The sequence below is a fragment of the Centruroides sculpturatus genome, unplaced genomic scaffold (genome assembly GCF_000671375.1).
Source record: "Centruroides sculpturatus isolate CEXI.00-Female unplaced genomic scaffold, Cexi_2.0 scaffold212, whole genome shotgun sequence".
Lineage (NCBI taxonomy): Eukaryota > Metazoa > Arthropoda > Arachnida > Scorpiones > Buthidae > Centruroides > Centruroides sculpturatus.
Genome location: NW_019384356.1, coordinates 454,460 through 469,179, shown reverse-complemented (window position 1 = coordinate 469,179; position 14,720 = coordinate 454,460). Strand labels below are relative to the sequence as shown.

Below are 14,720 nucleotides of genomic sequence, written 5' to 3'. Positions count from 1 at the left end.
TCCCTGTAGCCCTCAATGGTTTATTCCTAACTACAGAACTGATTCCATTTTTAATTATTCATATTCAGAACTCAGTTTCAGGATTCAATATAAACAAAATTTTTACAGTAACAGAAGAATTAATTTCTTACAATATTTTTTGTTATTGTTTTTTTTAATTAAATTTAACTCTACTGTATCTTTAAAAGAGAATATGTTCTTAATCATTATTATTATTATTATTTTGTATCTTTAATTTTTGCTTTTTCTTCCTTTTAGAAAAAAAAAGGAAGAAAAAGCAAAAATTAAAGATAATGAATTCTAGTAATTAAAAAAACTAAGTTATAAATGTCAGAATAGATTGTGATAGACATAAAAATGCTCCCTACCAATCAATCTTCAAAAAATATTATCATCTGTTGCTACTTTAATAATTCTTAAAAGGAATGATTAAAGCTATATTATATAATAATATTTTTGATTATTTTAATTTAAAAAAACTTTCAAATTAAGCTTTAAAATCAAAATATATATAATTACAATATTGTTATCTTGTAATGTTTTCATGTGATCTTCAGTAATAAAAATAAAACTTTTTACGTATTCATTTCATTACAGTCTATTGTATTATTATATATATTTTGATATTAATATTTACAAATAACTTTTTATCAAAATGGTTTCCTCCTATCTCTTTCTGAGTTTACTATTTTAAGTAATGTATTTAATTAGATATTGATAAAAGTTAAATTCAAATAAATATTTTATGATGCTTATTTCCAACTGCACATTTTAATTTAAAGTTTTTAATTTATAACAGCCACATCAACAGGACGACGACATATGAAGATCCCCACAAAGACACAGATGATGAACCGCCACAGCCGAGGGACGTAGAATTGATACGCGATCCACATGTAGGATTCGGTTTTGTCGCAGGTAGTGAAAAGCCAGTTATTGTTAGATTTGTGACCGAAGGTAATTATGTCTTATATTTTTCACAATTGAGCTATTTTATGCAACTGTAATATAATCTAAATATTAATTTATATATTTTATTTCTTCATATACAAACTTTCCAAAAAAGTTTAAATGCATTCAAAATCATTTTAATAACAAAAATTGCAGTCTGATTAAACTGCATTTAAATCTTATTGAGTTTGAAATTTTTAAAAATTAATTATTATTTAAAATTATAATTTAAACACAATAGAAGTTTAATTTTTTGGATTAGTATTTTCGTCTTCATTTCTTCTTTTTTTTCCTGATAAGTCATTAAATACTAGTTTACATGAGAAGAATGATTTTTTTGTTATAATTAATTCCAAAGCACCAGACTTGAAAACAGTCTTTTTATGTATGGATGCATAAATTAAATTTTAATGATTACCGAAATATTTATGGAGTCATATGGATAATTCCATTGATTTGTTTCAACAGACAATGTTAAGACAACATTTTAATTACATTTTAAATAAGAAAAATTAGACAAGATTCTTTTATCATATATATATTTTTTTCTTTTCTTTCATTTATTGTGTATTTTATTTTATTATTATAATTTAAAAATAATTTTATGAGAGAAATATATTATGGCTATTTTATTTTAACCATAAATGTTTTATGAAAAATTATGTATTAAGTGAAATTTGGAAAGTAAGTTTCAGTTTCTTCTGTAAGTGTTTTCAGTTATATGTATGATTAGTTTTTATCAAGATTTTATACGAATTAAGAAGAAGAAAATGCATCTGCCAAGTACTTCATTAAAATTAATAACCTTTACAAATCCTGTTGAACATTCTGCTGACTTCATTAACTCAAACCAGTAATTTTTTAAAAATTTTTTAATGTTGTGTACAAAGTGGCACAGTTTATTTTATACTATCTCACAATAATTTATAATAATTATAATNTTACAATCACCATAATTAATTGGACTATTATTAAATTAGATAAGAGAGAGCACCTAACATCTACTTCTAATACCAAATTACTTAATTTCTAATTATTAATAGCAGCCTGATTAATTATGACAATCATCTGGTTTAGAAGTTTAAGCATTTCTTGGTTTTATGAATTTGTGGAAACTTACATAATTTAAATGTATAAAATATAATATATTAACACGGGTGTCCAACCTTTTTGTTTCTCTGGACCGCATTGGAAGAAGTCAAGGACTTTTGTACCACAAGTATATATAATATATACTTGTGGCCCAATATACAAGTATATTTAAGGATTAACATGTCTAGATTATAATAATAAGTATTAAAACTTTATCACGAAACAGGATATTTTAAAAAATTACTTCTACAGACACTTTCAATTTTTACTTAGAAATAGATAAATTCATTTATTTGATAAAACGCAAATATTTGGTTTATTTGAGTCTCTGATTAATAAAAAGCGACGAAACACCATTTTAAAGTGCATTTTTATTCAACTAATATATTTATAAATGATATGTAGCCCCAAAAGTAGCCAAAGCGCCAAATGATATTTTTTTACGTTAAACTAAAAAAAGTAGCCACATTTGGCGCAATGTAGCCAAATCTTGCAACGCTGGAAGGAATACTAAATAAAGCTGGAGTTTTGACTCAAAGGATTATAGAGCCAAATTCGGAAAAAGAAGAGAAAGGACAAAAGATAAAGAAGTGAGAAAGGTTGGAAAATTAAGACTCAATATTTGCCTAACAGAAGAACTATTTAACCTTTCTGACAACTTTTTATCTTTTGTCCTTTCTCTCCTTTCACCAAATTTGGGTCTATAATCCTTTGAGTCACAACTCCAGCTTTATTTAGTAATCCTTCCTCATTCACACATCTCCAAGTACATGAAAATATTTAATTTTCACTCAAAATTAAAATATGAATAAAGGTTTATGGCTTTGTGAAACGTCTTTTCTGAGTTTATGCCGTTGAAATAAATAAATAATAATAAAATTAAAACATTTGTCGGTTTTGTTTACACCTTTATTGGGCCGCATTGGAACTTGCCTTGGGCTGCGGGTTGGACACCCCTGTATTAACATATTCAATTTTCATTTAGTATCAATGATAAACTAAGGAGGAAATTTCTTAGTTATCTGTGTTTAAATTTACAAAAAATACTATAAATAACAACAACTTAAAGCCCGAATTGTATATATAATAAATTGCCAAACGATCGCCTAAATATTGGGCTACTATATGGCTAATTAAATGATTATTGTTAATATTTAAATATTAACAATAATCATTTAATTAGCCATATAGTAGCCCGATATTTAGGCGATCGTTTGACAAAAAATACTGCATTTTATATATACAGGAAATCCTCATTAGTTTGAAATTTGAGGGACAAAATAATCGCGACTTTGAATTATCGAGATTTACATATTTCTGTACAATATGCCAAATATCACGTAACTGATGTAATTTATTAAGCAAACAGAATACAGAGACATACACAGAATGCTGTTTTTGTTAATTAATAATAAACAGCAGTTTTGTTAATTAATAATAAACAGCAGGTAAACAGCATATGTCCATTGATAACCTCACAGGTTGCCAGATCTGCTTTACTTTTTAGAAAACCTAATTTTGAAATGTAGCCCAAATTATCTTCAAAAGGGTCCAAATAGTAGCCTAGAGCTTACAAATATCTCAGTTTGCTATTTGTAGCCCAATCCTGAAAACAGGCCATATTTTATGAGATAAGAGGAAAAAAGACGTGTAAGGTGACCCTTAAAAATGAGTTAATCTAAAAGCAAAGCCATATTGACCAGATTAGTTATTCTTGGTCTATTGTTGTTCTGTTATAGTATGGAGGTACTTTGATCTAAACCAGTGTTTCTCAATGGGGGTGATATTGCGCCATGTGGGCTTTTTTCCATGTTGAGGGGGCGATTAGTAACAATTTATATTTTGGGGGCGAAAAACAATTTTCTGAGCGATATAGTAAAACATTATATTAAGAATAATTAGATATTTTATTTGTTATATCGTACAATAATTAAACAAATAATATTATACTAGTCACTAGTCTATTCAATGCAATGTGAATTTGGTGTTAGCCTTGTCCCTCGGCATTGAAATTTTGTAGTGAAGGGGGCGATACTACGTAACAGTTTTATTGAAGGGGGCGACGATTCGCTAGAGGTTGAGAAACACTGATCTAAACGAATGAGTTAATGTACACATATCACACAGTTTAGACACAATTTTCACTTTGAATTTTGAAGTAGCTGTATTTTGAACTAACCAAATTCCTTAACATGTAAATCCCCATATCCCTAGTTGGGACAAAAGTATGGTTACTAACTATCCGAGTTCCAATTAACAAGGATTTCCTGTGTAATTATTATAAAACTAGTAGAATGTTTTACTTACAAATAAATTTAACTGTATTACATTGCTGAAATTAAATCTTAATTCTCAGGTGGACCAAGTGAAAATAAACTCTTGCCAGGTGATCAGATTATGAAAATTAATGGAGAAGATGTTTTAAAATCGCCTCGTGAACATGTAATTGAATTAGTCAGGTAAACAACATTTTTTCTCTATTTAAATAATACATTTTTTTCATTTTTCATAATGTTAAAATATGATCATTATCTGCATTAAAGATCAATAACCCATAACATTTGTAAAGAATTTTTACAATGTTACTCTAATTTTGGCTGAAAAGAAAGAATCTTAAAAATTCTTTAAGATTCTTTCTTCTTAGCCAAAATTAGAGTACAGTCTCGGTAATTTGACAGTAATCGCTCTCAAGTATTATTGACCTACACGTTTCCAAAGTCATAAACAAGCTTTCCACTAAACATGGCTTGATGGCTTTAACATGAGTTTGAACACCGAAGCTCAGTGGCGTAGCATAATGGGGGCAGCAAAATTTCACAATAAATAATAATAATATCTTGTAAAAACTTGAACCATTTCATCACATATTTTCGTCACACCTACAATTCGGACTGAGTGAAATGAGCACGGAATAGTGTTACCATCCAGACAGTCCAGGATTTCATGCACAACCTGTCGACTTTTTTTTTTTGCTTGTACAATTCATTCATATTCATATACACCTCCAATATCCAATAGATCTAAGTCATCTAGGTTACTTACATTACCCCTACCCAAGTCTCCCAAGTTGCTAACTGTAAATCATTTAGAACCGCATGCACAGTACATTATTCTTTGCGTTGCAAAATGACATACGCATGCACCAGGAACTTCTGTTCAAACAAACCTCACCCGTCATCCAGGTCAGCGATTTTAAAAAGGTGGCAACACTAGCACGGAATTTTTCATTACTTATTCTGTGATGAAACTGAATTTTAGTCTTTTAAATTGAGATACCTAAATAATAGGGGCGACAAAATTTTCCTTTGCCCCGGGCAGCTGACACCCACGCTATGCCACTGCTGAAGCTCAATCACAATCACAATATTCAAGATTACAAGGCTTGTTATCTTAGGTCATTCAAAAAAGGTACAGTATCTTATAATACAATACTGTATAAATATAAAAATTGTTTTTTCCCAAATGATTAGACCATTGAATTCATCTTATTTCCAATAATCCAACCATTCTGGATCCATATATATGTCAGATTACTGAGATTGTACTGCTTTACCATGTTTCCATGCATGTAAGAGAATGCTCTTATAGATGAGGAATATTGTGCTGATTTTACCCAAATTACCTGAAAAGTATTAAAAGCAAGTGCTTTTTAATAATTGTTACCACAGAGATTTACTGAATAGTTACTATATATAGTAATGCAGTGCTCTTGCATGTAAGGTTTCTTCTTACAAGTAAAGCAGGATATGTTTCAAAAACACAAAAATAATGATTTTTCACATAAGAATGTTTGCATGGAAATATGGTAAAGGAAATAAATATGAAAAATTATTATTGATCAGATTAAGATGTACAGTACATCAGTATTGTGACATTTAAAATTATTTGAAAATACAACTATTATTATAATTTGTAAATGCTTTTAAGTTTTTAAATTCTTTTTTAATCGTGAAATTTTAATATGAAAATTAAATTTATTATTCGATAAATATGTAACATCATTTGAATGAAAAAACTTGATCTCTGACCAGTAACATAGTTAGTGACAAGGGCAGTGTCTCCTCAAACAGTTTTTGAAGGAGAGATTTGCTTGATAGTCCCTTGTTTTGCTAAATACAATTAATGCATTACAAAATCAATATGGAAAATTTTAAGGTTCATATAAAAATAGTTAAATGTTATATTAACATTTAATTTAAAAATAAAATAAAAATGAAAACAAAATAATGTACAATCAATCATTATCTGTGAGGTTACATTTATAGAAACATCACAGTTACAGAAATATTGATCCCCTGGGGAAAATGAAGTTAGGTTCCTGCCAATCTTCTTCAGTATATATAACTATGATGCATGGTCACAATTGTAGAGTGATCGAACATCAAGAATGCAAATTTTTATTTATTAAGCTCATTAAAATGCATTTCTGCTTAGGAGCATTTGTTCAAACATTTTCATGCTGCTTCATTGCCATTATCAAAAATACAAAAACAAAACTGCAGCTTTCTCTAGTGGGCACATTTCTGAGAAGTATCATACTGCACAATACTTCTCAGAATTTTTTTGCTTCTGCCCACGGCTGCATATATGTGGATTGTGAAATAAGTTATGCTTTTATAACTACAGATAAGTGAATTAGCAAATATAAAGTACATACGGTCAGGCCTTGTTAAATACTAACTAAGTATACTATTAGTTTAATACAAACATTATTTATTGTTAGTAAATGTGAAATAGATTCTAACATGCTTATAAAGTTGAATAGATTATTTAAAATTTTTGTTAATAATGATCATTTCTGTGTACAGATCCTGCAAACATTCTGTACTATTAACTGTGTGCCAACCATATGCAAATAATGTAAGTAATAATTTCTTATTCAAATTTTATATCATAATTTCTCTCATATTACTATTAAAAAAATTTCCAAATTATTTATACATCTATCCCGCATTTTGATATAAAATTACCGATTTAAGAAAAATGATAAATCTAAGTTGATGACTTTCTGAACACTTTAGTTTAATTGATTATATAATTATAATTATATAAATACCACATAAATTTTCATTACTTTTTAAAGTTGACTTGAACAAGATTCTTCTATTGTACATTCTCTATGATTCATATGTAAGTTTATTTCTTCTTAATAGATTATTAAACTTACTAAACCTTGATGCATTTTTGTTATCTTCATTTACAAAATTTATTTATTTATCATGAGTTTATAAATTTAAGAGAACATAATAAATTGAACAACAAAACAATAAAAATAGGAAATTTTTTATTAACATATTTAAAAAAAACTTTTTTCTTGATAATTGCAATCCAGTCTTAGTGAGTATTAATGTAAGGAGCCATTTAACTATTGGCATGTTTAAAGAAGTTAATACAATTTTATATTTAATAAATCAGACAAACTTCATCTAAAACCTTACAATATTCTTTGTAAAAATTTATATTAACCTAATCTATTTTGTCATGTATAATTTTTATATTAGAGAATAAACATTACTAAAATTATTTAAGTGATAGAACATGATATTGACTTCTTTAAAACAAATTGATTTATGTAAAGCAACTGTCAAATCAAGTATATTATAAAAATAGTGCTAATTTAAATTACTTACTTTTATCCAAATAAAGTTTTTTCAAAACTGAAAAAAAAAAAACTAAGAAACTAACTTCTCTATATTAGAATTATTAACAGAATACTTACTTATTTTTGTTACCACCACAAAAAGGTTTGTAGGCAAATAAACAAAGTTGTTGTCTTTTCAAACCGATGTTCACCAGAGGTCAAGAATCACTCAGAAGACAATTTTAATTCACAGATCTTTACAGTGGTTCTTGACCTTTGGTGAACATTGGATTGAAAAGACATAACAAATTTGTTTATTTGCCCACAAACCCCTTTTTGGTGGTAACAAAAATAAGAAATTGTATCTGGCAAATATTGCTGATATTAGCTTTATATTAGAATACAAATTAAACTTCATAACTTCTTAAGGTAATAATGAATTGAGAATAGCAATTATTATGATGGCCAGATGGCCGAGGCAGTTCAGGCATAAGCCCCAGCCTCGGGAGTTTTTCGTGATTGGTCTATCCTCGATGTGTCGGGCTCCATCTTTCGCCATCTGACCATATCTTTAATGAACATGATAAAAAGGCTCTCTTAGTTCCCATAAGACAGGGAGAGTTAAAAATAAAAGCAAAAATATTTAAAGTAGAAAAAATAAAATAAAAATTTTTTTCTGCCACATACAGCTAGAATACTTTTAAGAAGCAAATTTTAGTTAAAACATAAAATTTGCTTCTTCCATTTTATATTTATTGAGAGTAAAATCTAATAATTCAGTTTTTAATGTATTTCTTTTTAAGTCTTTTCACTTTCTAGTTTATCATTCATATATATATATATATAATAAATTTTCCTTCAATAAAAATTAATTTTAGTATTTATACTAAAAGCTTTAAACAGTAACAAAAATAAAGTATATTTGTAATCCAGATTTTGTGTGATGAAATTGTAGACTCATCATGACAACTTAAATTATCATAATGGGTCTACTGCTTTTAAATTGAAACTTTTATGACATCTAATTAGTAAAAATTTGACATTAATATATAAATAGTTAAATTAAAGATTAAATCTAGTGGATTTTGCTTTGTCTGTAGGATCCAAATCAAGTCATAGTGGAATTTGTTAAATATTTTTATTTATAGAATACTAACATTGTGTTAATTCTTGAAGTAATTTCTACAAAACGTATAACTTTTTATATAATCATTTTGAAAGACGTGCTTTTTTTGTAATGCAGCTTTATTTTTATAGTTCTGGTTTTAAAAAATGTTTTTGGCCTAATTTATAGACCATCCAGAAATCAAATTAACTAAAATAATAAAAATTTATTTATTTATGAATACAATAAAAAAGTCTGGGCCTGGATTCACAAACGTCTCGTAACATAGGACATAGTATCTCTCCAATATTGTAAAGTTTCAAGAAATCAATCATATTTTTACATTTCATACACACAAAACACTGTAGCACTTACCAATTTATACTGTTTTCTTGTAAGTTGAGTGTCTTATGACAATACTAGTGACTGCTTCCATCTTAATAAACCCAATGGAAAGACATTTCTTTTAGAATTTTTTTGCTGTGCATTGTACTTAATCTGTGATCTGAGGAAAGATAACATTTTATTTCTTTAGAATTAAAATGGATAGAAATTAGTTAGAGTAATTACAGTGATACCTCTGTTTTTATCAATAATCCATCCGAAAACAATTGGTGAAAACCAAGGCAATTATTTCCATATGAATCAATGTAAATCCAATTAATTCATTCTAGACACTCCAAAATACATACAAAAAACACATTTTTATAAAGAATAAATATAGTGTTTTATAATAATTTCTTATTGTTTTTAGTATTAAAGACTAATGTAAAGAGAATAAATAAATATTTAACATGGCATTCAAAGGGCTGCTGGTTCTGGAAACTTTCTTTGATTCTATGATGGAGCTAAAAAGAAAGGAAAACAATGGAATTGTTTGGCTTTTTTTTTTTTTTTTTAACTCTTTTAGCAAGCCCATTATGGGTTCGGCCAGGCCCATAATGGGACAGCCGAATGGTGAGGGATGGGGCCCAACATATCCAGACAGACCACTCTCCAAAAAATTCCTGGAAAAAACAAATTTTCAACGCATTCGATTCCAGGTCCCCAGAGCGGCAGACTGTTGCTCTGGGGTCCAGGGATCAAATGTGGATTTGTCAAATCATTGATTGTTTGGCCATCCGGCTGTCGTAGAGGAGTTGTTTGACTAGGCATGAGGATAATACTTGCATAATGAGAAAAACAACACCACAATGAACGGGAAAACACATGGGTTGCCCTTTGTTTTTGCAAAATTAGCAGTGAGGTCATGTGGGCATACCAACAAAATCCGAGGCAACTGACAAAATCTACTCAAAATGAAATTTGTAGTTATATTATTAGAAATGTTGAAGTACAGTAGAGCATCGATTATCCGAATATCAATCAACCGAAATGTCAATTAACCGAAAGCTTTCCAGTCGGCAAATTTAAATTTCTGCTAGTGCTGTGGCACTGCAATCTTTGGCTATGTCTTGGGCTACTCCAATATTATTTGTGTTGGTGTGCGTGTTTCAACTGACAGCACTGGTGCGACCATGAGAGGGTACTTAAGGATGTGCCAGGATTTGAATGAATTTCAACATGGGATAGGTTAATATATTTTTTTTGTACATAATCAGTTATCTGAAAAATCGATTTTCCAAACAACCCCAGTCTCCATCCCCAATTGATTTGGATAAATCGATGCTCAACTGTAGTTTAGCTTATCAATTTATTTCAAATTTTTGGTTTAAAAAAAAAAGATAACATTAACTTATCATGAATGAGATTTTTTTCAGACAACATTCTATAAACAGTTAGAATTCTTCACAGTGGAATTAAATCAAATCTTAGAACATATATAATCATTAATATAACACTTAATAATAAACCAAATGATCACCGTAATCAATCAGGCTAATTAAGTAATTTGGTACTAGAAGTAAGTGTTAGGTGCCATCTCTTATTAAATTTAATAATTATAATTACAAATTAATTTAGAATATTCTGGAAGAAAAGAATTGGCCCAGAGTGGGACTCAAACCTACAACTCCTGCTTACTATGCAGATGATTTGCCAGTTATGCTACCCAGATCTTTGAGTGATTCTTCACTTCCATATATACTTAATCATAGATATAATCATCCATGGTTACTCACAACGCTGACTGGGGATGACTCCTATGCCCACAGCCTTATAATCACCCACTATGGCACTCAGACAGCTCTCTATCCCACCCAGCATGGTGTGTATATACATATATAAACATCACAAAGCCCAATGTATTAATTAATGATGATGGCAACTAAAGCTTACCTCTAGTACCAAATCACTTAATAGTTAATAAACCAAACTATTACTATAATCAATTGGGCTAACTAACATCTTTAAAATTTTTCTGATTCAAACATTCTAAGAATTAATTAGAAAAACGACCAACTCAATTATCTGTAGAACCAAATACTCAATCACTAGCAAAACAGCTTACGAGAGCTATTAGATATAGTAGTATTTATGAGACTTTTTACAATAGCATAACATAACGTGCTTTGTGAGTGCGATACTTTTCATATCTGGCACCTTATGAGAAATTTCATTGTAACTTTTGATATGAGGTATTTGTGAATCCAGGTCATAGTTTATAACCTATAATATACTAACAACAGTTTGTGTCACAAAATAACGTTTCTTGTGAATGAGTGCCCCGTGACATAAAAGTCTCATATCATGGAAAAAGCCAAATCAAATTCGTTTGTATAGGATTTACTCTCTCCTTGTAAATCAGTAATATTTATTAATGAAATAATAACTATAGATTGAATTTTAAAGTACACTAAAAATTTTGCAAGTAAGTTTGAAAAGATTACTGCCAAATAATCTGTACATAATGACATCTTTTAATTACATTCTGTTTTCTTTCATTTATTTTGGTTAAAATTTTTATATGATGATTTAAATGACCGTTTTTATATTTACTTTCCAGTCTACTCGTAAATCAGCTTTGCTTACAGCAGCAAAGAAAGCCAAATTAAAAAATAATCCCTCTCGAGTTCGTTTTGCCGAAGGAGTCGTGATCAACGGTTCACCCCTATATTCTGTGAGTATAAAGTTTTTTTCTATTAAATAGTTTACTTACAAAGATCAGTGTTTGGTTGTCGTTACTTAAAATATTTTTAATACATTGAAATAAAGTATTTTATTTGAAGAGTGGGATAAAAGTAGTTTTAGGTAATTCTGACAATTCTTTTTAAATAAATTGTATGAATGAAAGAAGAATGACAGATTTAATAAATGTAATATTAAATCGTTTCACAAAAGGATTCAACAAATAGTTTTCACAATCTGTAAGAGTGATTACTATAATCAATAATAATCAAAATATTAATGTTGAACATTAAATTTAAATATTGAGCCATATTTCTTAAACAGCTAAAATTTTTATTGTAAAATCAGGTATATAGTTACTTTCATTATTTTAATCAAAAAACTAATTTTAGTGTTTTGAACTCTATGGATAGTTTACATGTTTTGGCTTTCAAGTCTTAATTGATTGTACATCTTCATGTATACCTCTCTACTTAATTCTTTTAATGTAGTTTTTCATGTATTCTTTTTGTAACATTTATGTGATTACCAATCCAGATCTTTGTACTTACGTATGTAAAGATTTTTTTTATATTGTTGTAAAGAAGCTTCTTATTGTTAATTAATATTCCCTTTTGTGTTTAAATGAATAAAAGTTACTTTAGAATAATATAAAATAATTAGATAAACTTTTAGTGTATGAATTTTTAAATTTTTTCTGTATTTAATATTTTTTCTGGTGTTATTACAAATTATAGCCGTCCCCACTCGATTCTTGTATACCAGTAATACCAAATGTTTTGAAAGTTTTTCTTGAAAATGGACAAACAAAATCCTTTAAATATGATAGCACAACTACTGTCCAGGTAAAATTATTATGATTATATATTATGAAAATTAAACTGATATTAATTTATTTGTAAAATTTAAATTAATAAAAATTAGCTATGATATCATTATTTTAATTTGAAAATTTTGTTTATATCTAACAAAATTTTTTCTTAGATATAAAGTATTATTCTGCAATTAAGAAAAATTTTTTCCCTAACACTCATCTTTGGGAACTCATTTGAAAGTTCTGTTGCCATGGAAGCAAAAAGAATAAAACATCTCCAAGGAGACATTCATGTCACTGTTGTATTAATGTTAAAAATCTTGATTCATATTTTTTAACAATCTAATGTAACGGAGATATCTATGTCTCCCCTCGGAGATATCTTTATTTTGCTTCTATGACAACAGAACTTTCACGCAAGTTCTTGAAAGTGACTGTAAGGTCAAAAAATCTAATGTTATAATGCTTTTGAGCTCTTAGTGTTTTTTTTTTTTGTTTTTACTCCATTAAAAATAATGAACTTGTGTTTGAAAATAACCAAATAAGTAGGAAAGCAGAAATTATCATTTTTAAATATTGAAAAGTAGTCAATGACTATAGCAGAAAAGAAAGAAGATTTATATTATAATTTCAAAACTATTTATAATGTACTTAATCCCTGTATATTCTTTATCTAAGAATTTGGTTTGTAACATTGTAAAAACAGCTTTCAAAAAGCATAATAATGAAGATAAAGGAAAAAGAAAACTATTAATAGTGCCTTATGCAAGAAAACATCAATTTACTTCAGCTGTCAAAAGTTTCCTACAATCATAATCATGCAACATAACAAAAATAGTATAGGGATACTAACAAAATCAGGTTTTTATGCAACAAAGCTATCGTCATCTAATTATTATTATATAGGATATACAACACAATCTATAGGTATCAGAAATCATTTTTTGCTCAATAAGACAGGCAATACAAGTACTGTACATCTACCTTCCTAGGTGCTTAAGTAATTAACATTAATGACACAATAACAATTAGCAACAGTTAGAAACCTGTCCTAAACGCCACTGATGTCAAGCATATAGTGAATAGATTCTCAGCAAACTTTGAGTAAAGTTCCTCATTGTTTCTAATCTTTAGTATTCTATACTTTCCATTTTTAAAAAAAGCATCTACATCATTGTGACATATAACATAATTCAAATTTAAAAGCATTGATTTGATACCATTGTATTCTATATTTTTAACTTTCACTTATAGTATATTTAGAATTTTTTTACATTTGTAAAGCGATCAAAACGACTGACATTTAGAACAATGACATGTGATTAAAGTTTACACATAAAATTAAATATCTGGTCAATATGGTTGAGTTAAGTCACACATAAATTTAATGCTGTTCTAGCTTTTCTTGTGGTTATCTTTGAGTTAATATATAATGTGTAGACAAAAAAATAAGCAAATAAATAATTTTCATCCTTAAAAACCTCAAATTATTAATCAAGAATATTGGAGAGTAAAAGTTGAATCTATTAAGAAAAATAATAAAATTAGATTGAACAATACCTTAAATACTTTTTCTAGCAACACTACTTTCTATGATAAAACAGAATATACTAAATTTTATTTTTAATTAAAATTAATATTGATATTATTGTTTTATTTAACAACAGGATGTACTGTCTTCATTACAAGAAAAATTATCTACCAAATGCTCTGATCATTTCAGTTTGGTAGTAGAACATATTAAAGCATCCAGAAGAAATAAACTTGCACTTTTAGATCCAAAGGATACACTTTCAAAGGTAAAGTAATTTTTTTTAATAATGACTTTTCATGTAAAATTTTGTCCTGCTAAGTTACTGACTGATAATGAATCGCTACTGTTGCTAGTCAGTTATTTGACAATGCTCATCTATAAATAAATAAATGTAAAGTATAAGTTACAGGAGATATATCTTTGTTAACTGGCTTTTGATCTGTTTTTAAGAGTATTTTAAAACAGCTAAATATTGTTACTTATGGTTTAATTAATTCATTATTTGTGATTTACTCACTTTATTTAAAGAATTAAAACCAGACTAATCTTAACATACATCTTCATTAACAGATTTTGG

At 27.9% G+C, this 14,720-nt stretch overlaps 1 protein-coding gene across 5 annotated transcripts in view; it reads left to right on the top strand.

Annotated features, from left to right (window-relative positions):
- The window catches only part of LOC111639654 (FERM and PDZ domain-containing protein 4-like), a 169,350-nt gene that overhangs the window by 136,872 nt on the left and 17,758 nt on the right, over window positions 1–14,720 (top strand). For all 5 annotated transcript variants that reach the window (XM_023385599.1, XM_023385591.1, XM_023385572.1 and 2 more), the window contains 6 exons: window positions 800–957; window positions 4,400–4,502; window positions 6,852–6,903; window positions 11,674–11,787; window positions 12,533–12,640; window positions 14,277–14,408. In XM_023385599.1, the coding sequence (XP_023241367.1) occupies window positions 800–957; window positions 4,400–4,502; window positions 6,852–6,903; window positions 11,674–11,787; window positions 12,533–12,640; window positions 14,277–14,408 (667 nt within the window). The remainder of the gene's footprint in view (window positions 1–799; window positions 958–4,399; window positions 4,503–6,851; window positions 6,904–11,673; window positions 11,788–12,532; window positions 12,641–14,276; window positions 14,409–14,720) is intronic.